Source organism: Arachis stenosperma, chromosome 10 (genome assembly GCF_014773155.1).
Source record: "Arachis stenosperma cultivar V10309 chromosome 10, arast.V10309.gnm1.PFL2, whole genome shotgun sequence".
In the NCBI taxonomy this organism is placed as follows: domain Eukaryota; kingdom Viridiplantae; phylum Streptophyta; class Magnoliopsida; order Fabales; family Fabaceae; genus Arachis; species Arachis stenosperma.
This window is the reverse complement of record NC_080386.1, coordinates 129,485,018-129,512,185: the sequence shown is the minus strand read 5'-3', so window position 1 is coordinate 129,512,185 and position 27,168 is coordinate 129,485,018. Positions and strand designations below refer to the sequence as shown.

Sequence of the window (27,168 nt, the reverse complement as noted above, 5' to 3'; positions counted from 1 at the left end):
ACTCACCCAAACAAATTCTAAATATTGAAAGAACAAATTTTACTTTTAATTTCAAATTACTATTTATAATAAATGATTCCATAAATATTTATGTGTCATCTTATAATATTCAAAATAAAATTAAAATTAAAACTATAATTGGAGATACTCTTAACATTTAAAAAATACTAATAATTATATATCTTGAAAAAAAAGTGAATAAATGTTAAGAAACGACTGTAACATTTATCAAAAAGAATAATCATATCTATACATTGAATTCGTGATTAATTTAATTACATAAATTATATTTTGGATTCAATTAATCTTCTGTAGTCTTAAAAAAATTAAACTTAAATATAAAATAAATTTAATTTTTGTTTTATATTAATAATAATTAATTATATATTATCATATCAATAAAAATAATTAATTTTTAAATTAATTATTTAAAAAATAATTTAAATGTATAAATCTAATTGGATGACTTTATAAAACTATTTATACATAAAAATTATTTTTTTCTACTTTTGGCATTAAATTTGTTAGAATATATTAGGATAAATTATTATTGATTAAAATTATTTAACATATCTAAATATTTATTATAAGATATTACGTTTTTATTATTTTAATTATCTTAGCACGTATAAATACTATTTTATATTATATAATTCTACATAATTTGACTACATTCAAAACTTTTCTCTATCATTCTCTCTTACCTTTTTAACAAAACTGATTAATGAAAAAGGAAAATATATATATATATATATATATATATATATATATATATATATATAGTTGAAGTTGAACACATTGATAACTCATGCTCTCTCCTCTTGTAAATATAAATAAATACACAGGAAGAACACAGAGCCCAAGATTGAAGCAGAACAGAACAGTGTCTTTTACATTCAGAGAGTAATCCTTCACAGGTTTTGGTTCTATTCCTTAATCACCAATTGTGTCCTTTTTATTATTTTCTATTTTTTTAATGAATTAAAGATGGGTTTCAGTGTTTGAACTTTGAACAGAATCAGAGATGATGGGTTTGAGAAGGTTGGTGCTCACTCTTAGATCCAAAATAATAAGGTGTTTGAAGAATAATAATAATAATAAAAATAACAAGCATTCTTATTATTATGATAAGGTGGAGAAGAGTGAGAGCATGAGAATGGAGATAAGGAGCAGAAAAGCTAGAAAGCTTATTGAAGAGACTCTTAAGATTGCTGATTCACCCACCTCCAAAACCTTTGCTTTTTGATTATGCATTTATGCTTAATTATTGCTTGATATTCAGTGTTTCATTCTTCATTTCTGTTCTTCATTTTGTAATGCTTCAATGATAAATTCATCCAACAATTTTGTTTCGCTTGTTTTGAATTGGTTTAATTATTCTGTTGATCTTTATAGTTTCATCAAATTTATAATTAAATTTTTATATTTTTTTTAATTAGATTTTTATACTGCTTTTAATTTTATAATTAAATTATTTTTATGTCAAAAATATTAAAATTAATAGAATATTTTGTAAAAAAATATTCAATTAATTTTAATATTTTTTATACTAAAAATAATCTAATTATAAAATTAAAAAGAACATAAGAATTCAGTTAAAAAAATATAAACATTTAATTAAAAATTTAATAAATTATAAAAACTAATAGAATAATTAAACATTCTGAATTCTATTTCTGAGACAAAAAAAAAAATGTAAACCAAAAGAGAAATTTATAAACTCTGTTAAAGTAAAATGCTTTTTTTAAATGAATTTTAAATTCGCACCTTACCATGCACATGAACCTAATGTAAAGTTTATTGCATGATGAAATTGCTGAGTCACCTCACTTGTTTTTTCTTATTAATAAAGTATATAAAGCTTGAAAGGTAGAAACGACATTATAGGCTAAAGTTAAATCCTATAAGATGCTGGATTATTCTTTGAAGTGGCTAAACCAATTGGTTATAAACTAGATGGTTATAAACATAGTAATAATACTACTTGCTAATATTATAGCAGTCAATTTCAGCTAATATTATAGTAGGTTGTAAAAAAAAAAAACTCATTAAAAATAAATTTTATTGAGTTTCGAGTGTTTTCGTTTTTAAAAGTTTTGGATTTTTTTTAGTTGAATTTTAAATATTTTTATTTCTAAGAGTTTCAGATATTCTCTTTTTTTGTGTTGAATGTTGGCTTTCGAGATTTTTTTTAACATAAATATTGTAGTATAAAACAAATTAAACAAAGCAATACACAAGTATATGCTACGTTACAAACACACATATATTAAATCAAACCATTTTAATTTTATTACGATTTTATGTTTTAAGTCTTTAACTTATTCTTTTAATTTAAAATTTCAATTTTTTCTATCAATAGTCAATACCACATCAGCTTTTACCGCTAAAGCTAAATTCAAAATAATGATTAATATGATATAGAAAAAGAATTATGTGCTTCTTCCTTATGACATTCTCTGTTAAAATATTAATTATAAGAATGATATAATTTAAAAAAGGATTTAGTTAAAGAGTGTTTAAGGATATTTGTTACAAAGTTAAAATACAAAATTTAATTTTTTCAATATATTATCAATGCATTTAATGCAAAAATATAAGAATTTCATTTTGATACACAGTATAAAATAGTTTGATATACAGTTATGTCTAATTTTATCTGTTTTTTTTTAATGACTATTTAAGCAATCAATATAAAAAATAATTATTTTTTTAATATAATATTATATGTAATTATATATATAATTATTTTATATAAACAGTGTATTAGAATTGAATTTAAAATAAAAAGCTAAAATTTTTTAATTACACTTAAAATACTTATTATGGAGACGATTCTTTTTTTTATTTGAAAAAAAACTCAATACATTAAGATGATAGAAACAAAAAAATAAAAACAAACAATTAATAAGAACTAAATAAAAAAATATTCCATTATTGTTTGTTCAAATTGAAAAAATGTTTAACTAGATAGCTTAATATGCACACTACTTGTCCAATCTCATCTAAATCAAATGATAAAAAATATAATATTAATTTCAGATATTTTTTTTGAATATTATCAAAAGTTTATAACCATCGTATTTCCGTATAGAAAGTCATAATAAAATTCCTCTTACAATATATCCACTTTTAAACTCTTTAAGTGGCTTTTGCAATAATTAAATGCAATTTAAGGCAAAGAATTTAAATAAGAGAAGAAGCAGTTAGTGCAGTAGTTATCCTAGTCAGAGCAGTCACAGAATACGGTTAAGATGCAGTGACTTTGCACGTGAAACCAACAAAGCTATAACATTTCAATCCACCTGTCATAAAAAATAACTCCACATCAATTTTTACGTCATAATTCATAAACAGTAAATAAGAATTCAAAACATCTCTCTCTTATCAATTAGGAGAAATTAACTTTAGTCTCTATTGTGGTCCTACTTAATTAATTAATTAAAATAATTAAAATTAATATAATAATTATTTTTTTAATAATATCATTTAAATTTATAAATTCAAAAATAATTCACTATTAAAAGATATTAATATTAAAAAAATCATATATAACAATAATACACCATATATAATTCGAAATTATATTAATTTATAAAGTTACTTAATACCCAAAAAAACATAGTTAAATTTTATAGTTTACAATAAACATTGTGAAATTGTCATATATGTTCAATTAAATTCTCTTTTAACTATTTATACTACTGTCTATTTAATTATTATAATTATTAATTAATTTAAACTAATTTATAAAATTACTTAATATAAAAAATATAATTAAACTAATTTACAAAATTAATTAACATACATATAATAGGTATGTAATATATATTTTAATTTATTTATATATAATATTTTTAATTCATTTATATGTATATATGGAACAGTTATAATATATATGTATACAATACAATTATTATTTTATATATAGGTTTTAATTTAATTTTATTTATTGACATGTATTCTACGTATCAAATTTTTGTTGAAAGCTGGAACTCTCCTCATCGATCCATGTGAAGGAACTCATTTGAGTTCATACTCCAACAGGCAAAAGTGCTCTTATGTCAGAGGAGAAACTTGGGATAATTATATTGGAGTTACTCTAAAGTACAGACATTTTTTCTTATTTGCTGGATTTAGGTAGATATATTTTAGATACAACACACTCATTGATATATATTTATAAAAAAAATTTTCTCCGAACATATTTGGACACACTTAAATATCATTACGTGTAAATGTGTCCAACTTTATTCTTAACATATATTTTTAAAATAAATTTAAAAATAATATATATTATTAATTATTAAAACAAATATATTTTAAATACTTTATATAATTAAAAAATTATTAAAAAATTAATTTATATTTTAATATCAATAAAATATTAAAATATAATTATAATATATCTAAAAAATACTTTATATTTTAAATATATATCGTATCCTCGTGTTATATATGAATTTTAAACTCATATATTCCTCTGTTCTGTATGGTGTGGTATTCCATATTTGTGTATCACAGTAATAAAGTTATTACTATGATGTTTATAAGTATTTATTTAATTTATTAAACAAATTAAAAATTAATATTTAATTTTAAAATTATAAAAATAAATAATTATTAAATATTCAAATTTTAATATAAAAAATAAATTAAATAAAAATTAGACACTAAATTATAAACACCATAAAATTTTCACTGTATAACAAAAAGACATTTTAAGACCACGAAATAGTTGCTTCCAATTTCGACGATTTTCTTCCACACGAAAGTGAACCTTCAAATGATACTTTCGAATGGAAAAGACAACATTACGGAAATTGTCTTTTTTCATGTCCCATCATTCTATTTATTAAATATGTGTAGAAATAATAAATATTATTTAAAAGAATAAGATAATTATCTTTTATGAATTATAATATAGAATATGTTCGGAAAAATAATCGTGCATTAAACATTTTTCGTGTTTGTGTACCATAAATTTTTTTTCAAATATTACTAGAATTCCAGTATTTTTAACCGTTAATTTTAATTAATATATATTATATATTATTATAATTAAAATTAATAATTAAAACTTTTAGAATATCAATATTATAAAAATATTTAAAATTCTTCCCTATACTAAATGAATAAAAAGTCATTATCATTTGTGTTTTACTTGTACAATTATTATGTGTATTTAGATTGATATTTGTTAAACTAAAATTTAAATAAATTTAATTTTATAAAATTAATTTTAAATAAAAATAAATTTGTGTGAATATAATTTTTACATTTCAATGTCAACAAGTTATTTCTGGTGCACAACTGTTACATAAGAAACAAAAGAATGTTTTACCTAAGAGTAGAATGGATATGAAAGGAAGTACTACTCATATGCTACGATATGTATAGATTAGAGTAGTATAACGCCGTTATAAAGTGGTAGGTAAACAAGTAGTTTCAAGTTTAAATATTAGAAATGAAAAAAATTACACTAATTGTTATTCCTTTACGAAACTTTAATGGCATTGAATCGAGATCGTTTATATTGGTGACTCAATTAGAACAATAGATAAATAAATATAATGATATAATATCAATTGAGTTGTCTTCGTGTGAGTTTAAAGTCAATAATTCAAATCATAGAATTCATTATCAGATTAAGTTGTTTTAAATTACAGTATTTAAATAAGATTTTTTTTTTCGGATCCTATATTACTACAGGATACTTATGCATCAAACTATCTCTTTTTTTAAGTAATTAAAAAAAAAAAAGAAAAGGAAAATGTAACCGATTATTTTGATATCCTGAAAATAGGCATAATATATCAACAAATTAAGCAGCGGTGAGAAGTGTGAATTTTGTCTTACACTGTTACACATACATATAGTAATTTATTGGCCAGTACTAGCACACCTTTAAATGAAATTCAGATCCACGACAGATTAGTCCTTGATCTGTCGGATTAACGGATACTGTGGGTAACAAAAAAAACTATATCAACAAATTAACACATCTAATTAATGGACAAGATAATATATATCAACCTACAATACTTATTCTGTAACATGAGAAAATGCATAAATTCAAGAGGGGGAAAAACGTATGAATTTAGAGAAGAATGTAGAGGAAAGTGCCGAGAATATGGACATAAACACACAACAAACGAAAAGGAAAACGATAAGTCGGTTGGATAAAAACAAGAATGTTATAGGAAAGGGGTGAGAATTTGGATGGGAGAGGCATCAAAAGGAAACTTGTTTGTTGATAGGTTTACTTCAAAGTAGGGGCCGCACGAGGATGTGAGCCCATAAGAGCAGTGTGCTCGATTGTGACATCACAACTCAAGAAAAAAACACACTAGATAATAGATATGGCTGCATGCATAATGCATCAATACCACAAGAGATTAAGTATATATCTTCTTGGGAGGAGTTACTTTTTGGTTTAGTAATAAAATAATAAAAGAAAGTAATTTGTTTGTTTAGCACTAATAAGGTATCTAATATAAAAAAAAAATTATTGTAAAATTTAAATATATTAAAAAAATAAAAAATTACTATCATATATACTTTTAAAAGAAGCACAAAAGAATACTTTTTAAGTGGAATCCCTTTATTTAATTTTGATATATTATAAAAAAAATTCTATAATTAATTATATAACGTCATATTATAAAACATTAATTATTTTTTTACAACCATCACATAAATAGTCATTTAAAAATATAGACGTGATTAAATAATTTATAAATTGATACTACTATTAATTTAATATTATACAATTGAATTAGAAGCTTAAATATATAAGTCATTTTTACAAAAATTTATTTCAATCTAAAATCATTTACTATGCTATTTTATATAGTTGAAAATCAACTTAATATAGTTGTTCAAAATACATCTAAGCAAAAGGTTCTTCAAATACATGCTTATTAATGTCGAGTTTCAATAAAACTTGATATAGATAATCTTTATTATATGCCATTGTGATTCAAGCACTTCTGATTCATGCATGCTTGAATCAATAAAAAAACACATCCTATAAAAAATTATAAATGGTATAACTTTATTTAAATTAATACCAATGTCATTTGATCCTAACTGATATATGTATAAAGTAATGCTTCCAGAAACTAAATTCTTGTTTGTAAAAGATCTCCCCGAAAAACAAAGGATTTTTCGTTTAATAAATAGACCTAACTTCATATTGATGTGACTTCATGCTGCAGTAGTGAAAACAAATCAAATTGAGAGACAATTATAGCTAAATCATACAATGTAATTTGAATCAAAATATTTAATTAATAGTATTCCCACTTTATGCTACTTTCATGAAAATCTCATCCATACTGATAATAACAAGCATAGCTAGATTCAATATTAGACAGTAACGTTAAATTACATTTTACATTTTACATTTTACATGTACTCAGGTGCTTGTTTGATACTCATGAACGTGCAGTTGAACAATCCTTACAGAAATTCACAAGCAAAATCAATTGAACCCTTGCATACTATTGCTAAATCTCACAATTAGATTAAGTTCAATATGAAAAGGCAAATTAAATTGGTGCAATAGATGTAGAAAATGAAATCGCTTAGAAAATGCCACCTACAATTTTTTTTCTTTAAAATTACAAGAAGCTCAGCAACAGTGATGTACCAAGAATGGCACTTACTCTGGATAAACTGAAGAAATGATGCAAATTAATACGAGCGATCATAGTAACTTCTCCGTAGTTGGTTGCAGGGATTGCATATCCATGGAGTTATAGGAGGGTCCAGGCAATAGATATGGATTCTTCGAGTTTGGCAAATATCACACCTGTCAAGGAGATCCTCTGGTTCCAAACCACCACAAACTACACAAGAGTTTGCCTCTGAGGACTGTATAAGCATAAGACATAAAATTATGGATGCAGGAGAATTATCACAAAAGAATGGCCGTTTATAAACATGACCAAAAAAACGAAAAGGAAATTAGGATTTCAGATTAGTCTTCTGGGTTTTTAATTTTATACGTGCATTTTCAACATACTTAATTACGCTAATAACCTATTAATTTCAGTATTACGTAAGAGATAGGAAAAATAGCCTACCTAGTTAGTTAGTTAAAAAGGCTAAAAATTTAACACTTAGGTGAAGTCTTGCATGCCAAACCATCAACCATGTTCAGTTTTTCTAGGTGTTGTAACTGCCTAACTGATTCTAGTTTCTTTGTATCTATATATTTCTAGTTCCCTTGTTTTTCCCTCTAATCTAGACAAAGTAATGGTTAGGAGAAGCACAACTAGAAGTTAATCAAACATCATAACATAAAATACATATGAAATGCCAGATAACCCAGCTTAGGCAAAAGAGAATGAGAGTCATGTACTCATGTAAATTCTTCCTAATCACTCTATTTACATAAAAAGGCATTCACTAGTTTGAAAGCACAATGATATACAACTCAAGCTTTTTAAATTGTCGGGTATAAAATCCAGGCAAGTCTACTATATATCTTATTTTTAGTAGTACTATTCTATATATTATGAAAATCTCCAAGCCAGAAAATGTTCAGTGTTCATTTAAACGACTATTCATGATGCATCATAATTTGCGCCATGTTTCTTTCCAGCCACCTGTTACTCTTTTCCATAATTTATTTCTCTTGATGTTTCTTTATAATAACATCAATTTTCAAGCATAATTCCCTCTACATATAACGCTAAGGCCCAAGCAAGATGCTAATATTGAATTCAACTACTTTGAAAAAATGAGAACTGATTGACGCAATAGTATCTAGTTTAATGGATAAGCATACCTCAAAAGGGTAATCGGGCAATCCTTGATGTGGAGCGATAAAAACATCTTCAGCTGAATTGTGACACGGGACTGTCTGGGTGTATATTTTTTGATCAATTCTATCTGCATGCTCAACCTTCTTGATCGACTGAAAACTTGCCTTGCACAAAGGACAGGTTGCATTTTTCCTCGTTGAAGTCTATAAATAGTGATAAACCGATTATGACCATGAAAGAAACATTCAAATGATATTAGACTGAAGCTGTACATGATAACAAGTTCTAAATAATCCAGTCAATATTGCTCTGTAAAAGAACCCAATCTATAGAATGACAATAACTAAAGCACAAAATATTACAACAGCTGCAGCAACAAGTCTTTTTGTGACTTGGTGGGGAGATAAACATAACATAAAGCTAAAGAGCTATAACATTTATCACAACTTCTATTATTGTATCTGTTTACCATTTTATTCATTACCCATGTCAACACAATTTTCAGTTCTTCACAAATCTAATTAAGACATACTGTTTCTTTAAACAGAATTAGAGACGGTATTAACAAAGAATCTGACCTAAATAGGAAAAAGTGACATGAATATTAGGACAGTAAACTTCATGTCAAAGTTGACATTTAAATTTTAAAAAACTCGAGTCAAAATACTATTTGACTCAACTTTTAAAGAAATTTTAAACAGCTTTAGCACCCAGCTGAATAACACCCAAATATACATACACAACTTGTTCATTAGATAGTAGCATGGCACCCTAAGCTTCCGATAAGATATCAGAAACCACGTAAAGAGTGCATTTCTAAAAATAAATAAATAAATAATTTCAAAAGAAAAGGGAATATACAAGAGAAGATTGTTATAAGAATAGGAGAGAAATTAAAAATTAAAGAAAAGGCATACCCTATGATTAGCCCAACTATGAATGCATTCAAAACAAAATCGATGTCCACATGGAAGAATTCCCCTTGTTGCGCTGAAATCTGCGTGACAGATAACACAGGATAACTCACTGGATGTCGGTAAGCCAGCAACATGTTCATGCTGACAATCATCTGTGAACTTTTCAGCAGAAGAACATGTATCTGTTGACATTTGCGTCATAGGTAGGTGATACTCTACAGAGAAAGTTGAACTTCTAAGAGCTGATACATTGTTCGAATGATTGATCTCTTCAATGCTATCTGAAGTTCCATTGATAGTTTCGTTTTGAGTAGACAATCCAGCATCTGGTGTTTCTCCATTATCAAGTGTATTTCCCTTATTGACACCACTACAAAGGCTAGTGGTAGCTGCAGCATCATGGTTTCGTCCATCCCATCTATTATGGCGGTTGTCCGGGACCACATCCAATAAAGGGTCCAACACCACTTCATCAACAATATTGTTTACAGTCCTTCTGCCTTTACGAGAAGGTTCAGCCACAGTACAACCTCCATTACCAGCACAGGTACTTCTTTTTCCTTTCCTTGACCGTTTAGAAGGATAAGCACTGGACTTGTCATGCTTAAAATGCAGTTGAAACAAGATTAGCAGGCCTCACAAAACAATAGAAAAGTAATTCATAGTCATTCACTTGTTTACTGTATGAAAAGGACAAAGTTCCAAAATATTTAACATTTTTCAATTTCATTCTACAATTGCACCTTAAAAAGTGCAATTAACCATAATGCTGTATTCAAGGGTATAAGGTATCAAAGTAATTTAGAAAACCTTAAAAGCACTACCAATAACTATTAATAGAAACTGATACCAAACAAAATTACAGTAAATCTAGATGGAGTATGTAACTACGTACTGCATATAAATACTGATTAAAAGTTTGAGTTGATAGTTATGCATCCATGGTTGAGCCTTTACAATTCATAATAACATTTGATGAAAGTTGAGGCCCACTCAAAAAATGGAGTGACATATTTGTGAAACAGACATGAATACATGATGGCAAATGCGTAGAATGTACAAGAGCAAAAAAACAACAATCAACAGAAAGAGCAAAGGCTATTGCTACCTTTGTATTTAAATCTTCCCAAACAGAATTTTCAGAAGCTCCAAAACTGATCTCAGTTGTTTGCTCTCCAGAGTCAATATCATATATTTGATCAGTTATAACTTCATTTTTTGTCAATCTAGTTGCTGGAACACTGATTGGAACTTCCAGTAACAATGGCCCAACTTCATGTCCACTGCAGAAGAAAGGTAGCTTAAAAACAAGTGTGTGAAGGTTCACTGCATGCCGGCTTTATACAATGTGAAAATAAAAATTCCAATAACATGAATTCCTACAAAGACAAGTAACTAACTGTATCTGCAACTTTTCAAACATAATAATAATCACACCTGCTGAAAACAATTTAAGATCAATACTCCCTAAGCCTAACATGAGAAACTACAAAAGAAACTTCAGCAAAATCGGTATTAAAAAATAAAGCAACTCCTCCTCCTCTTCATCATATCATCGTATAAAACAAATTCTACCCTATATACAAACATCTCAAGGACTAGCTTTGAAAAGTTGTACCCTGATTACCATCTTTCTCTAGAAGTAAGATGAAATTTTAAACTATGGCTTAGTTAAAATCGAAATAGTTGATCCGTTTATGCAATTTCAACGGCTGATTTAACTCTTTTCAAGCTTGCCATTGGATGCCATCAAATATAATCTATCACTACATAATAAGAATGCCATAATTTAATAATATCCAAAGCCACTCCAGTATAATCATCCAACAGGTACCAAATAAAGGCAGCTAAAGAGAAAAGAACCTTTGCAAGATATATGACTCTTCTGGCACACGCCTTCCTTCTTTAATGCAGTCTTCAATCCATCGATGATTGACTATAATTATATCAAACTTTTGGGCAATCTCATACTTTCTTCCCTCAAACTTCCAACAAATCTGATCACTCAAGTTTATAAATAAAAAATAAATTAAAAAAATAAAACATCGAACAGGATCAAAGCTACACTTATACTACTTTAGTTTTAATTCACCTTCTCACTTGCTTTGCTTTCCTCACATAACGTACTTTTGACCTAATTCGTTCAGAAAAATAAGGAAATAAAATAAAACTGACCAGATGCGTGATCGATTTCGACATTGACCCAACGTAATTGGCACCGGCATGTGAAATCAGCCTGATGAGATTGAACCGCTCGGAGCCATGGTAGCCGCTCACCGTTGCCACCACACGATCCATTCCTCGAACAGGAGAAGCTGCAGAATTCAGTGAGATAACTGCATCAGCAAGCTACATACGGAGAATTTCCATGGACAATTGGATTCAAAAATTTTATCAGAAATTTGAAGGAAAAAAAAATTATGATTTCGTTGATGACCTAAAGCTTTTCTCGGAAGCCAGGCATCTGAAACGAGAGAGAGAGAGAGAGAGAGAGAGAGAGAGAGAGACCGTGAGATTGGTGGTGAGTCGCTTGTGCTTCCATGGCACTGCAGAATTCGGAGAGAGAGACAGAGAGAGTGCGTGTTCTGCCGGGAAATGAAAATATTTCAAATTTGAATTTATATGAAAAGATGAAAACATAGCAATGCCAACTTGTCAAGGCTGTCAAGCTAGTAAGCCACCAAGACTTGCGAGACTAAAAAAAAAAATTTAAATATAAAACATGTGTAGCGAAAATTCAAGTGAAGTCGACCTCATGTGAAATTGATATTTGAGAGCTGTTAAATAAAAATTTAGTCAAATCAGTCAAATCATCTAACAGCTCTCAGATATCAATTTTACGTGAAGTGTACTATACTTGAGTTTCCAGCAACATGTATTGAAACTATTATTGGTAGAAATTTTTAAATGTTTTTTGGATAAGTATAAAACAAATGTATTAAAAATTTAAATTTTTTTATTCTCAATAAAAACTTTTTCAATTTACAATTTTAACAGTTAACTCTTTGTTCTTTATGTGCCTAAAATTATAAACTCATATTAAATATCAAATAAGGTGTAACTGGTATATAGTTAATTATTGAAAATTTTTAGATGGCGATTTAATTAAATATATCAAATTATTTAATAATTTTATATGAAAATACAAATAAATAATAATATATAATTTGTCATAAAAAAAACTATTATTTATATTAATTGCGTAAATTATTACTACCAAAATAAATATAATTAAATAATTGTATAAAATATTTTATACTGTTATGCTTTAAAATTAACCTCTAATAATATATAACAAAAAGTTTTAATTGTCACGTAATATGCAATTAAACAAGTTGATATAGTATAAAAAATGTTTTAATCAGTTTAGAATAGGCGGATCTTCTAGAATACAGGAAAAGGGATTGACGATATCATCTATCAGTCCTCCATGAACTATAAGGAATAGATAGGTGTGGATCCCTTCTGTTGTTGATGGCAATGCCGAAAATAACAGGGGGCATCTTTTAGTATTCTTTTTTATAACATTCTCTTTTATATTGTGACTTTGGTTCTATGCTCCACTTGTTGTGTTGAGCTCTTCCTTTCAAAAAAAAAAAAAGATGAAACCTATGTAATTCTTAATTAGAAGAACAAAATCTTAACTTTTGAGTTAGAACGTAAATTAGTTACATGATTATTAACAATCATTTCATGACATACTCTCTTAGATATTCTCTCCCCCACTAAGATTAATTTGAAATTTCATAAAACAATAGTTTTATAATTTTTAAACAATTTTAATGCATTATATAGTATAATATCTTAATTTACATTTTGTAAAAAGGCATTAGGCTAGTTGAAGAAAGGTAACATTTCGGTAAATTATCAATTATCAAGAGAGTTTATATACACATGTAACATATGATGAGATGACAAAATTTTTAAAGAAAGTTGATATACACATTCAAAATAATCAGTGTTATGTGAAATGTTTTGTTATTTCATAAATATAAACGAAAGAGCATGTTAGTAAAATAAAAGATAAAAATTCATTTGCAGCATATAAGTCACATAGTCAATTTTGTATTATAATAAAAATGTTACCTTAATCATAACATTGAAATTTAATATCAAAAAGTATTTTTCGAATTAATTGTCATATAGAAATAAAGTAATAATTTTTATTTAATTTTATTTAAACAATTTTGTTTACCTTAATACTGTAAATTAATTTATACTACGAATTAATATATGCATAATTAAATGTTCTTTGTTCTTTTGCTTGGAGATTGTAAGAGTGATTTTACTCTTGTATACATATGCACTACTATTAATGAATAATTCAAATTAATAACATTATTGAGAAGTATGAAAATTAATATAATTACGTCTATTGCGTTTTGTTTTTTAACAAAGAAAAGGAAATGAAAAAAGATGATATTTGATATTTCCAAATGAAGTTCAACATCTCTGTTTCCTTTATGAAAATGCATATATTTTCTTTACAACCTATTTGATATCTCAATACATCAAGTGACAAAGTATGATCAAAATATGTCTAAATTTTCAAGTGAGACACCTTAAAACTAAAACATACATGAGAACATAAGGACATAATTTAATTCGATGTCAATGGACTAATGTTACAAAACACACAGCTGTAAGAAACTAAGGAGCTTTCCGCAATGGCAAGTTACTCCTTGTCTACACTCTGAGCATGAACATCACAAAACAAGGGATGTGATCATCATTGATGCACCTCTAGGCAGCATTGTGCAGAAAGAATTTTCTGAATATGGGGTTCCACAAACATTTTTGAGACTCCATCAATTTAGATTTCAAAGAAACATATTAGGTTTGAGAATTATCAATTAGTGTGAATTGAATATAGCTATCATTGACCCATCATATTCTATGCAGATCAACTATAAGAGATGTGAACTCCGTTTATATTCAGAATTTCAGATTCACACCCGATTTAATCGTGGATGGTGGCATGCCGGCCTAGAATATTATAACGAGTACATTAAAGAGATGGTCATCGGTTTACCGCTTGATGCAAAGTCTCATATCCACCACTATTATGAGCCGGCGGTGTTGTAGATCCATAAGGCAGCATAGTCTCCACTGGCAGAGCATGTCCATGAAGACCACCAGCAGCTATTGACTGCGGTTCATAGCCAATAGCTCCGGATGCATTATAAGCAGGCCGTCTCTGCATATCATAACCTGGACCTCCCTGCATGCCATAACCTGTACCTCTATGTGGATCATATTGAGCATTCAAATTTGCTTCTCTCTGTGAATCATAGCCAGATTGTGTAACCGAATCAACACCAGTCACCCTCTGTGCATCGTAAGCAACAGACCTCTGTGGATCATAAGCAGGACCAGCAGATGAATCATAATTTGACCATCTGGGAGCATTAAACCCATTGTTTGCAGAAGCCGGACCAGGTTTAGCTCCAGTAGTAGTTGCAGTAGTGCCACCAACACTGGCTGTGGGGAGGGTACCATATCCCTGCAAACAACATAAAGGACAGAACATTTATTACCTGGAAACAAATTGATGTGGGACAGGTTACATAACATATTGAAATTGGGAAACCTATTAGGACGTCCCGATAATCAGAGTTCGCCGAAGAGCATTTCGCTCTTCAAAACAAACCTTAGTTTATCAGCTGTGCCCTAAAATCACGCAAACATTATAGTTACCATAATAGTATTCCTAGAATATATTTCAGATGATACACGGTGCATACATCTATGTCCCAACTATTATTTTCTTGAGTAGCCCAAACCTCACAGGTACATGTATAGTTGTCCATATGCTTATCAACAAAACCATGCAATTGCCAAACAAACAACCATGACACTTCTAACGTGTTAATATTATCACTTCTCAAATTAAATAACATTCTGTCTTATTCAAATTGACACTACTAGAAAATCTAATGAATCATGATATCTTACAGAAATCAAATCAAAGTATGTCCGATAGAGGTATTCTCCAGATTTCACGGGACAAAATAAAAATACTGCTAAGCACTTAGTTCTATAAACAAATCAAGTTGGAACAGGAAGAAAAGCATAAGAGATTATCAACTCAGTGGCTACAATGCTGCACTCCCAGAAGCAATTTAAAAGAATATGAGGAGCAACAGCAAACACACCTGGGAAACAACATAACCATCTTCATGTGCATTTTGTCTCTTAGAAAGGCCATAAGCCTCATTGTCCATAGTAGTAGAGGAGCCTCCGTAAGAACCACCTGCATTTTATTGCATGTCACGACCACCTCCAAAAGAATGAAAGATTTGAGACAGATAGCTCCAATGGAGAAAACTATAACAGAAAGAGATACATACTACTTCTTTGATTAACATTAACAGTGTTTGTAAGCTCTGCTCGGAGTTTTTCCACTTCTTTAGACATAGAAGCATAGTTATTTTCCATCTCTTGAAGTGACTTAAGGTGATCATTGTATAATTTTTTTTCACATTCAAAAGTGGCCCTGCATTGGCCACAAGTCAGAATAACGTTAATCAGGGACATTCAACAAGGTAGACTGACACAATGTTAGCATGTTATAGAACAGTATACAAGATTGGGGTAAACTAGATTTTGTGAGTTTTCTAGGAGGATCCATAGGTCCAATCAAGGTTCATTGTGTGACCTAAAGATGAAGGTGATTTAGAAGTTATCTAATGGATTTAAAGGGAAGCAGAAAAGGTGTGTTTGTTGGGGGGGGGGGGGGGGGGGGGATATAAAATAAAAAGGGAGAAGCATTGGAGTGGTTTGGACTGGTGCATTGTTATGCTTACTGCTGTTATCTTTGGGAGAACCCTTACTAATGGCATTTCTTTCTATCTAAGAAGCCCCTCTAGTGGGATCACAGGACCAACCTCTTCCTTCTATCCAGAATGGATGACTTAAGAAACAAGCCAAGAGACAGTGAGATTTATATTAAAAGTCTACATCATATAGGACCCATGGAAAATGGAAATATCAGGAATAAGTGCAAAACAACAATCAAAATGTTGGACAGTGAATTATGCAAATGTGAAAGATGTGGAAACTAGGGAAATAAATAAATCGTTGTAGCAGCATAGCAGATGGTGGGATGGCTGCTATATCAAAGATAGTAAAGGGAATATAAATAAGTTCTAGCATATCTGATAGGTGTTAAAAAGTTACTCAAAGTCTCAAATATTATATTTTAGATACATTAACCAATGATAATTCGAAGTTACAGCACAAAAGGCATAATCATCGCTAATAAGTCAATAATAATAATGATATGTTGATAACATGATTACTAGAGGCTGGAGAAGCTGCAAAACATAGATGGGCTTGGTGGGAAAAGTTGAAACCAGCTGAGACAGAGCAAAAAGGAAAGGATGGAAACTTTGTCTGATGGGTTGCGTATTAGAGAACATAGATTACTCTGTTTTGGAATCATGAAGGTGCTGCAAGAAGACCAGAAGATTTGTTGAGGGAACACCAGAACAGGGAAAATAAGTTTTAAGTGAGGGCAAAATAGAAAACCCATCAATATAAGTGGAAGTAAAATAGAAATTTCAGGGTCTGTTACGTTGTGGGGTAAAAACAGGGTGAAGTTTTCCCTGGATGAGTTTGGTGTGTGAATTTACATATAGAGCTCATCTGTTACACCCTATTCAGGCCCTCCAACCAAAGATACACTCAATAGATAAACAGGCACATATGCGTCAAGTGTGTAGCTCCACACGATAGCACCCATGATCTGCTGCAATGCTGAAGTGTGATGTGACATCAGCAATGTAGTGTTTACTAGCTGAATCACCATGCACTTTTGCAATAGGGGTGCAATTGACAACTATAAGCTCTCGATATTATCACAATTCTTCCTAACTACTCTACATTATGCAGAATTCACCTTCTCAAATACTCCTCATTTATTTAAACCTCTTTTGGTAGCTGAATGGTACAGAAATCCATTTCCAAATTTTACAGTAAAAGAACAAGTGAACAACCATTCTGACCTGCCAAAATATTGGATTGTTAACAAAATCGTCCCTTAAAAGATTAATTACCATCACATGGTATCCGAAAAATTGGTTTCGTGGACAAATCTACACAAAGTGAGAACCATATTTTTAGAAAACATATTTTAAGGGCCAAGATGATGGTTTACTCAAGTAAAATGAAACATAACATTTCTGGTACTACATGATAATTATCAATCTTAAGGGAACCATTTTATTAGTAAACTAATCCTTTGAGGGTTATAATAGTAGTTTACTAGGACACGAAATGCGACGGCTATCATGGTTACTAGTCAAATGGACACCTAAATTAATTATAATTATATTTTGAGTTCTGCCATAATGCATGTACACCTACAAATCCATACTTAGGGATAGTGAAAAATGAACACTTCTTGAAATTCACCGAAACCATACAAAAGAAAAGAAAATCACCTGCAATGCTGATATTCTTGTCTGAGACCCTCAAATTCCGACATCAGAGCTGGAATCTGCTGCACATCTGTGAAGGTTCTCTGAAGCTCTTGAGACAGCTTCTGCGCATTAGAAACAAGCTCCTCCCTAGAAACAACCAGGCTCTGAGCCTCACCCTGTGCTCGTTGCAGTTCATGCTTGAGAGGCTCTGCAGCCTGCAGCTCAGACTCCATCCTAGCAATTTCATCTACGACACCCCGAATCTGCTGCTCCCTCTTGGCCTCTGCAGTGCCAATTTGTGATTGCAACACTTGCATTTCACGCTGTGCTGCAATGAGCTCCTGCCTCAATGTCCCATGGGAAGCTGCAAGCCTTTGGTTTTCATAGTCCAGCCTTTGCATCTCCGTGTGCTGGTCAGAGAGCCTCCGGTTTCCATAGTCTAACCTCTGCATCTGCAGCTGCTGGTCAGCAATCCTGCGCTCCATAACTTCGGAGCGTGGCAACATATCATATGGCGCATGCCGAACAGGCGGATGGTGCATAGTGAGTGGCTCAGAATGCAACAAACCAGGACCTGAAGGGGGAGAACCCCTCACATATGGTGGGTGCAATGATATTCTATCCTTGCTCCCCATGCCGTAATGTACCTAACTATGACCTAAATTTGAAGAAAGCATGAACCAATTAACCAACAGAAAATCAAAATCATTGCATCTATCATCCGGGAAAGAGTGCAAGTTCAACATTCGAATTGAATTGAAAAAGTTAGACAATAAAATCATTAAGCAGAGTCCAGTAAAAACAACACCCTGGCCTCATTGGGGCCAGAATCAATCACTCGGTGTTTCCATGACATGAACCCAGAAGAACTATCCATAAGATTTTCAATACCGCAGCATCAAGAAAAAAGCGTATTTTTGAAACGAATGCAGAAAAATAAAGATATTAAAGCAAAACCTAACAAAAACAAATTTTTTGTTTATTTTGTCTAATAATAATAATAATAGAGGAGTGATGGAGAAGAAGAAGGATATGGTACCGTATATGAAGCTGCGGAGAGATTCAATTCAAGTGTAGGTGGTGATAGTATGCAATTAATTGCAAGCTTAATTAGTTTTGTGCAATGCAAATGCAGCTCAGCAAAGTAACCTTTTTTAATGTTGGGAATGGTGGAATATGCCAATAGGTCAATACCCAAACCAATGAAATTTACAATTAAAGTGAAACCCCAAATTGTTGCACATTGTCTCTAATTAAAAAGTTTGATGAATTGTCCCTTAATTGGTACCAAATAAAATGAATAGATGAATTTGTTAATTATTTTTCAGAATTCTATACAATTTATGTTCTTTTAGGGTCACTTACTCACTTTAAATAAGTAACTTAATTAAATTCTTTAAAAAATTAAAATATAATAATTTATGTTAAAAATATTTTATACATAAATTTTTTTTATTTTTTGTGTTTAATTTCTTAATAAAAAAAATGGTTATTTTAAAATAGAAGTTTTATTATAGGAGAGTCATTTGTTCTAATTTTTTATTAGTATTTTATATAATTTTTTAGAAAGTCAAAAATTAATTTTAAAAATTGTATCACATATTAACACTTTAACTTTTTATAAATTAAAAATTTATAAAAAAGTCACTTATGAACTTATCTTAATCATATTATTTTAAAAATATTAACAGTAAAAAACTAATAAATTATTTTTGTCAAATATTTCAAAAAATAGAAAATTTGTGCAATGATCTTCATAAAATTATCACCAAGGTGCTTATTAATCGCTTTTGTTCCTTTCTTGAGGATGTAGTTGGTCTCTTGTAAGAAAAATTATTTCAAAAAGAGGAACAACAGAATATTATTATTGTTCGAAAAAAATTGCACTTTTAGAGAGGATAAAATCTAAGAAGGGTGTCTTGGTATTTAAGATTGATTTAAAAAAGGCTTATGATAGAATTGATAGGTGATTTTTAGAACATTCGCTGCGGAACTTTGGTTTTTCTCTTATCACTGTTAATCTTATTATGAAATAAATATGTTCGTCTTCTCTGTCTCTCCTCTGAAATGGTAGTAGATTATCCAATTTTCGTCTCAAGTGGAGTTTGAGACAAGACAATCCCATGTCTCCCTACCTTTTTGTTTTATGCATACAGAGATTAGTTTACTTGATTGCTCACAAAATGTCTAAAGAAAATTGGACTCCTATTTCTGTGTCTAGAGACAGTCCAAGAATATCACATCTCATGTTTGCAGACAATTTGCTTCTCTTCTATAAGGCAAGAAAGTCTCAAGTTGAGTTGGTGATGAATGTTCTCAGCACTTTTTGTAAAACCTCTAGGATGAAGGTAAACCTTAAAAAATCTAAGGCACTTTGCTCTAAAAATGCTTCTTCTATTCATAAGCAAATATTTATCGGTATGTCTAGTATTCGTTTCACTCAGAATATGAAAAAGTATTTTAGTATGAAACTGTGGATTTGAGTCACTCTCATATCTTTAGAAGAGGAGCTCAAGATGTTATTGAAAAGATTCAAAGGCAGTTAGCAAGTTAGAAGGATAGATTATTAAATAAAGCAGGAAGAATTTGTTTGATCAAGTCGGTCATTTCGTCTATTCTCATCGATTAGATGCAAGTTTTTCTATTTTTTGCTTATGCTTGTGAGAAAATTAACTCCATTATTTGTCAATTCTTATGGAAGGAGCAAAGCAATGAAAGAGGTCATTTCTCTTGTGAAATGAAAAACTTTAATTGTTCCTGAAAAAGCTCAGGATCTTGACTTTAGAGATGCTCATTGTGTGAATGTGGCTTTGATTGGTAAATTAGTTTGGTAAATTCTTAACTACAAAGATAAACTTTGGGTTCAACTTTTAGTGGGTAAATATTTGGGGCGTAACTACAATTTGGATTTTAAAATTCCGAAAAATGCTTCTAACTGTTAGCGCAGTATTGTGGCGCTCTTAACCATTTAAAAAAAAAAAATTTGGTGTCTTGGTTTCCTTAACGAATCAGTTTGGCATGACTCTTGGAGTCCTATTGGTAAGATTGGTGACTTTTTATCCTATATTCATATTTTTGACTTATATCTCCATCTTAAAGATCTTTGTGTTAATTTTACTTGACAATTAGAGGGTTTAGTGACTCCTTTAACCCCTATTCTTAAGAATTATATTTTTTGTGTTACTTTTATGCTGGTCTGACTTTTTCAGATTCTTGCCCGTGGTGCAATATATAGAGGGAGACAAATTTTCAGTGTCTCTTTGAATGTTATAGAGCTCGTAATGTCTGGTCCATCTTGGATGTGTCTTGGTTGGGCAGCGACAGTTCTTTCATAGATCCCACTACTATGTTGAGATACTTTTGGCGAAAGCTTGTAAAAGAGGAATTCATCTTTTATGCTGGTCTGTGGGGGATTTGGCGCCATCGCAACAAGAAAAATTTCCATCCTAAAGACGATTGGTTTGACGAAAAAGTTGTGTTTACTGCTCAGAAACTTGCTCAAGAATTCCATAATTTTAGGATCTCAAATAGCTTTTTGTAGGTGCAAGGAGTTGATGTTAACTGGTCTCCTCCTCCAACGAGCATAGTGAAAGTGAATTGCGATGCCAACATTTTTTTCGAGAACAACCTTGCTGGTTTTGGTTGTGTGATTAGGTCCGATGATGGTTCTTGGAAGAAAGGTTGTTCTAGTTCCCTTCCTATCTGGAGTATCTTGTGTTGTGAGCTTTTTACCGTGAGAGAAAGGGGGGGGGGGGGGGGGGGGATTGATTCTTGTTTGGGAGTGTGGTTATAAAGTAGTTGTTATTGAAATTGACTCCATTGATACTTTTTTGCTACTTCAATTTGATTTTCAATAGATATCTTGCATTAACAGTGATTTACTTGTGAAAGTTAATGAGTCTTAATTGGGAGGTTCAATTTAATTTTATTAGAAGAAAAATCAATAGTGGTTGATCTGTTGGCTAAGAAAGGAGCTTGGGATTGGTGCTGATTTTGTTGAATGGTTGCAGCCTTCGAAGGAGCTACATGTAGCTCTCTTCCGTGACTTTAAAAACTATGTTGATTGCTATTTTTATTTGGCTAAAAAATTTTAATATGAATTTTAGAGGTGTGTTTTACCTGAAAATGAAGGTTTTTTGTGTATATACATGTAGCCATGTAGGTTGATGTTGCGGGCAGGTAATGTACACGCAACTAACGTGTTAGACATATGGCACAATCGCACATAACAGGTAACGGCCACGTGGCGCACATCCATTCAACACGTGACACAATCGCACATAACAAGCAAGTAACGTATTACCACGTGACGCACATTCATTCAATACACAGGTAATGTGTTGGATTGCTTTTGTGATACCTCCACAACTTTTTAAAACACTCCAACTATCCATATTTAAACAAAACAACATTTTTTTCTTCATATCTAAAATAATTTTTGTTTTTTTTTTTACCTTTGTATCGTATTTAATTTTTTTCAAGACACCAAATAAAATAATTATTCCTATAGAATAATATTAAAATATAAAATATAAATTAAAAATAAATTAAATAATATATAAATATATACACAATTATATAATGACTGATTTAGTGATTTTTTTATGAGCATAACATTTTGCCGATAATATCGTCCTTATAGGAAAGTCAAGGGAAGACCTAAATAAGAAGTTGGACTTATGGAGAGAAGTTCTAAAAGTGTATAGTCTGCGCATAAACCGTAGTAAGACGGAATATATGGAATGTAAGTTCGGTTTGAGAAGGAAAAACCCTAATATAAAGGTGAATGTTGGAGAAAACATCCTACGAAAAGTTAAAAATTTTAAATATCTTAGGTGCATCATACAGGATAATGAAGAAATTGAACATGATATAAATCATAAGATCCAAACAGGTTGGTCAAAATGGCGGAGTGCATCTAGTTTTATATGTAACAAAAAAGTGCATTTAAAACTTAAAGGTAAATTCTATCGCACTGCTATAAGACCGGCTATGCTTTATGGTACGGAGTGTTAAGCGGCTAAAGGGAAGCACGAACATAAGCTAAGTGTGACGGATATGAAGATGTTGAGATGGATGAGTGGTCATACGCAATTAGATAAAATAAGGAATGAAGATACAAGGGAGAGAGTTGGAGTAGCACCCATTGTAGAAAAGATGGTAGAATCGCGTCTCAAGTAGTTTATACATGTAAAAAGAAAACCGACAGAACACCCAGTTAGGAGGGTGGATGAGATGAAAGAGGGACAAGGGGTGAAGGCAGAGAAAAACCTAAGAAGATCATCCATTAGATGGTCAAACGAGATTTACATGTAAATGATTTCAATGGCGTTTGATTTATGTAGCCGACCCCACCTAATGGGACAAGACTTTGTTGTTGTTGTATTAATTGAACATCTTCGTAAATAAATCAATTGGCATAGGTAAGAAAATAAATCTTTATTTCTTAATGTCTACAAATTGCATTTAACATTTAGGACAAAACATAAATACACAAATAAAAAATATATATATCTTCTACACAGATAAAAGATGAATGATTTATCTCTGTGTGTACTTGTATCTTCTCTCAACTATCAAAGCTTCCAAATAGTTAATCACTGTTGGTACTGCCTCTTAAGCTGTGTGATATGAGGAACATTGGCCAATGAAGCCTTCATCTTTTCCTCTGAGAATGAGAGATCAACCATGTTACCCTGCAAGTACTTCTCATAAGCTGGAAGATCGAAATGCCCATGTCCACACATTGCTGTCAGAATAACCTTTGCTTCACCGGTCACTTTGCAATGAAGGGCTTCCCTAATGGTTGCAGCTATGGCATGAGTTGGTTCAGGTGCTGGTATCAACCCTTCACTCCTTGCAAATTGTATGGCACCTATAACAAAAGAACATCCTATGTGACCTTATCCAAACCTTTGTCATAATGGTTGGAATTAACATTACCTTGAAAGCACTCAGTTTGTGGAATTGAAATTGCTTCCATTAATCCCAACTCATAAACATGTGAGATCAATGGTGCCATCCCATGGTAGCGCAAACCCCCTTACAACAAGTAACACAATACAGAACTGTTAAGGCGATCAACACTTTTCTTTTCTTTTTCTTTTTCTTGCATTTGAATTAGTTAACTTTTCATACCAGCATGAATTGGATCAGGAACAAAGTCGTGTCCAAGTGTGTGCATTTTCATCAATGGAGTCATCCCCGCCGTATCACCATAATCATAAGTATACACTCCTTTTGTCAATGAAGGACATGCTGCAGGCTCAACTGCTCTAATGACAGGGTTGATCTTCTTGTTAAGCTTCTCGCGAATGAATGGAAAACTAAGTCCTGCGAAGTTGGATCCGCCGCCGGTACACCCTATGATGATGTCAGGGGTTTCTCCAATGGCTTCCATTTGTTTAAGGCACTCTTCTCCTATAACACTCTGGTGGAGCAGAACATGATTCAGAACACTCCCTAAACAATACTTTGTATCAGCATTTTTCGCTGCAACTTCCACAGCTTCTGATATGGCTATGCCTAAACTCCCTGGGCTTGATGGATCCTTTTGAAGCATGCTTTGACCTGCCTCAGTGATCATTGATGGAGACGGGTGGACCTTTGCTCCCCATGTTTGCATCATCAGTCTCCGGTATGGTTTTTGATCATAAGATGCGCGCACTTGCCACACCTAACCAAGTTATTTAATTAAACATAACAGTAATTCTCGACTAGGAAAAGTAGGAGGAGTCAATGGAATATTTGTACAATGTGTACAATGGAGGTTTAATGAGTATTAGAGATATAATTATTAGTGTTACATTTTTCCATCAGCTGAAGCTTTTGGCATGAGTGGTATCATAACATAGTATTAGAGCTCTAGATCCGAAAGGTCAAGAGTTATCCTTGGTGAACCCGAAAATTAGTTTAAACTTTTGGAAAGATGTTTATTATCTCTAGTACTCCTATTGTTATTCTAGATAGTATAGAAGATGTTCATTTTGTAACTCATATAACCCATTGTACACATTGTACAAATATGTCATTGTCTCCCTAACAGAACTCGACCGACTATTAACTTTACATGAAAACAACTGTGAGTTCTGGTTTAGCTAAAAAACTAGACAAATAGTTGAAACGAGAAAAGTGGTAAGTAAATATTCAAGAAAATCTAAAATTGAAGAGAATTCATAAGATTAATCGGCTAAATTCTTGAAGGAAATTGGAATTCAAATCTGCATAAGCCCCATACCTCACAGCCAAGGCCAAATAGACTGCAAGCGAAGGCTAATGCACTTCCCCATTGTCCAGCACCAGTTTCTGTCACAACATTCTTGACACCTTCTTGCACATTATACCAGGCTTGTGGAACAGCAGAGTTCGGTTTGTGCGATCCGGCCGGGCTTACGCCTTCATACTTGTAGTATATCCTAGCAGGTGTTTCTAGAAGCTTCTCCAGCCTCTTAGCTCTAAAATCCACAAGCCAATACATGTAAGATTCCCATGATTACAGTAAGAAGAGCACCAATAACTAACTAACTATTTAACTGTGTAACCAACTATGACAGCTAAGCAAATAACTAACTGTGTAACTAACTGTGACAGCTAAGTAACTGACTCTAATATATAGCACTAAAAGATTCTAGAACCTTCTATTCCCATCACAAATCAACAGGCATAACTTTTGAATAAGTCACAACTCCATGAACAGATATAACTTTTCAAAGATAGCTTTTCACATATTTTAAAAATATATCTCACAATATGTTGTTTAGATCAACCTGATAAGAGGCGTAGGGCGCCAAAGGCCGTAGATATCGCGGACTTCATCCGGTATATGGATGAATCTGTCACCGGTAACTTCCTGTTTGATTAATTCATCTGGAAAAAGAGGTGACAAGTCTTCCGGTTTGATTGGTTCATAAGTCTTGGGATGCAACGGGGGAGGAGGCTTAACCGGAAGATCCGCAATTAGATTATACCTGAATAGATATAATATTAGGTATATTTCGTATTGATTTGATGTTTATAACTCAAGAATAAACTTGATTTTATCAAAATATATTCTAACTCTACCATTGGTGAGGGATTTCAATTGATCTATCAGAACCCAAACATGCTCTTACTCTGCAGCCATTTGAAACTCTCAACTGAATTGGCTTTGCTTTCAAAGCAAAACACTGAAGAAGCCATTGCTTTTCAACTGAAAAAGTAGGTAACAGGTAAGCAAAACAATTAATTAGATGCACAAATTTAAAAAAAAATTAAAAAAAATCACAAATCTGAAGAACTAAGACTCAACGGTCCAAAATTAATCTAAACATTGATTTTAGTACTGTTTGACTTCATACAAATTACTCATAAGTATGATAATCCGAAGGCTGAAAGGAAAAAAAGACAAAAAAAAGTTCCAAGACATCTCATGTTTGGCTTAAAATGAACATACATAGGTGCAATATGTTTGACTTTTGAAACAAAGTAATTAAGAACATGACTTTTGATATTCCTATGCATCAGTTTTTCTAGAAATGGTTTATTCTTCCTGCAGTCCTCGGATGAATCTACATTTTTGGAGATGAAAAATTAAGGATAAGTAAGTTTGGTGATGAAATAAGAAAAAGTAGAAAATACCTTTAGAGTGGAAGAATGGTGAAGTAGGAAGAGGATTATAAGCAGAGAAGATAGTGTGAGTAATCATTTTTATGTTTTTGTTGATTCAGTTTGGAACTTCAGATCAAGGAAGAGTTCAGTGCACACAAGACAAGTTGCGGTGCTATGAATTAAAATGAAAAAGTTGAAGACTATGAATTGTGCCGTAGAAAAATTTTCAACGTTGGAGGATACAAAAAGTTGTAGGATAGGGAAATGAATTCTCCCCATTTTCTTTTAGTCGAGAGAGTAAAATATGATCTCTTTTAACTTTAATTCTATAATTAGGATCAAAAATAAATAAGAGAAAGAAAATAATGAATAATGAGATTAAATACCGGACAGTAGTGACAATTTTTTTTTTTGGATAGATCCACTCCCGGTGTGGAAAAAGGTGTCAAATCATATTTATTGCCTTAT

The 27,168-nt window shown here is 31.1% G+C and overlaps 3 protein-coding genes and 1 long non-coding RNA gene across 7 annotated transcripts; 1 reads left to right on the top strand and 3 right to left on the bottom strand.

The window, feature by feature from the left end:
• Positions 1 to 805: 805 nt before the first annotated feature.
• Positions 806 to 1,350, top strand: LOC130958182 (uncharacterized). The gene is made up of 3 exons (XR_009077338.1): positions 806 to 917; positions 999 to 1,041; positions 1,133 to 1,350. It is a non-coding gene; the product is annotated as an uncharacterized LOC130958182 (long non-coding RNA).
• A 4,577-nt stretch (positions 1,351 to 5,927) lies between these two features.
• LOC130957910 (uncharacterized) lies at positions 5,928 to 12,265 on the bottom strand. Of its 4 annotated transcripts, XM_057884757.1 has the most exons (8): positions 12,200 to 12,265; positions 11,867 to 12,006; positions 11,555 to 11,688; positions 10,800 to 10,974; positions 9,692 to 10,294; positions 8,798 to 8,977; positions 7,671 to 7,878; positions 5,928 to 5,964 (listed from the first exon to the last, which is right to left on the bottom strand). In XM_057884757.1, the coding sequence occupies exons 1-7, from the start codon at positions 12,231 to 12,233 to the stop codon at positions 7,699 to 7,701; spliced, it is 1,446 nt and encodes a 481-aa protein (XP_057740740.1). In that variant the 5' UTR covers positions 12,234 to 12,265; the 3' UTR covers positions 5,928 to 5,964; positions 7,671 to 7,698. The 4 variants fall into 4 exon arrangements, with proteins under 4 accessions (XP_057740740.1, XP_057740739.1, XP_057740742.1 ...); XM_057884756.1 differs by lacking the exon at positions 5,928 to 5,964 and having other exon boundaries at positions 7,437 to 7,878; XM_057884759.1 differs by lacking the exon at positions 5,928 to 5,964 and having other exon boundaries at positions 7,437 to 7,878; positions 11,867 to 12,040; positions 12,200 to 12,260.
• Positions 12,266 to 14,141: 1,876 nt separating this feature from the next.
• LOC130954524 (protein FLX-like 2) lies at positions 14,142 to 19,288 on the bottom strand. The gene is made up of 5 exons (XM_057881274.1): positions 19,154 to 19,288; positions 18,136 to 18,772; positions 16,042 to 16,187; positions 15,847 to 15,944; positions 14,142 to 15,194 (listed from the first exon to the last, which is right to left on the bottom strand). The coding sequence occupies exons 2-5, from the start codon at positions 18,747 to 18,749 to the stop codon at positions 14,712 to 14,714; spliced, it is 1,341 nt and encodes a 446-aa protein (XP_057737257.1). The 5' UTR covers positions 18,750 to 18,772; positions 19,154 to 19,288; the 3' UTR covers positions 14,142 to 14,711.
• A 4,232-nt stretch (positions 19,289 to 23,520) lies between these two features.
• Positions 23,521 to 26,932, bottom strand: LOC130954699 (uncharacterized). The gene is made up of 7 exons (XM_057881457.1): positions 26,731 to 26,932; positions 26,176 to 26,302; positions 25,881 to 26,081; positions 25,352 to 25,568; positions 24,253 to 24,790; positions 24,058 to 24,156; positions 23,521 to 23,989 (listed from the first exon to the last, which is right to left on the bottom strand). Exons 1-7 carry the CDS (start codon positions 26,795 to 26,797, stop codon positions 23,712 to 23,714), a joined length of 1,527 nt encoding a protein of 508 aa, XP_057737440.1. The 5' UTR covers positions 26,798 to 26,932; the 3' UTR covers positions 23,521 to 23,711.
• Positions 26,933 to 27,168: the final 236 nt, after the last annotated feature.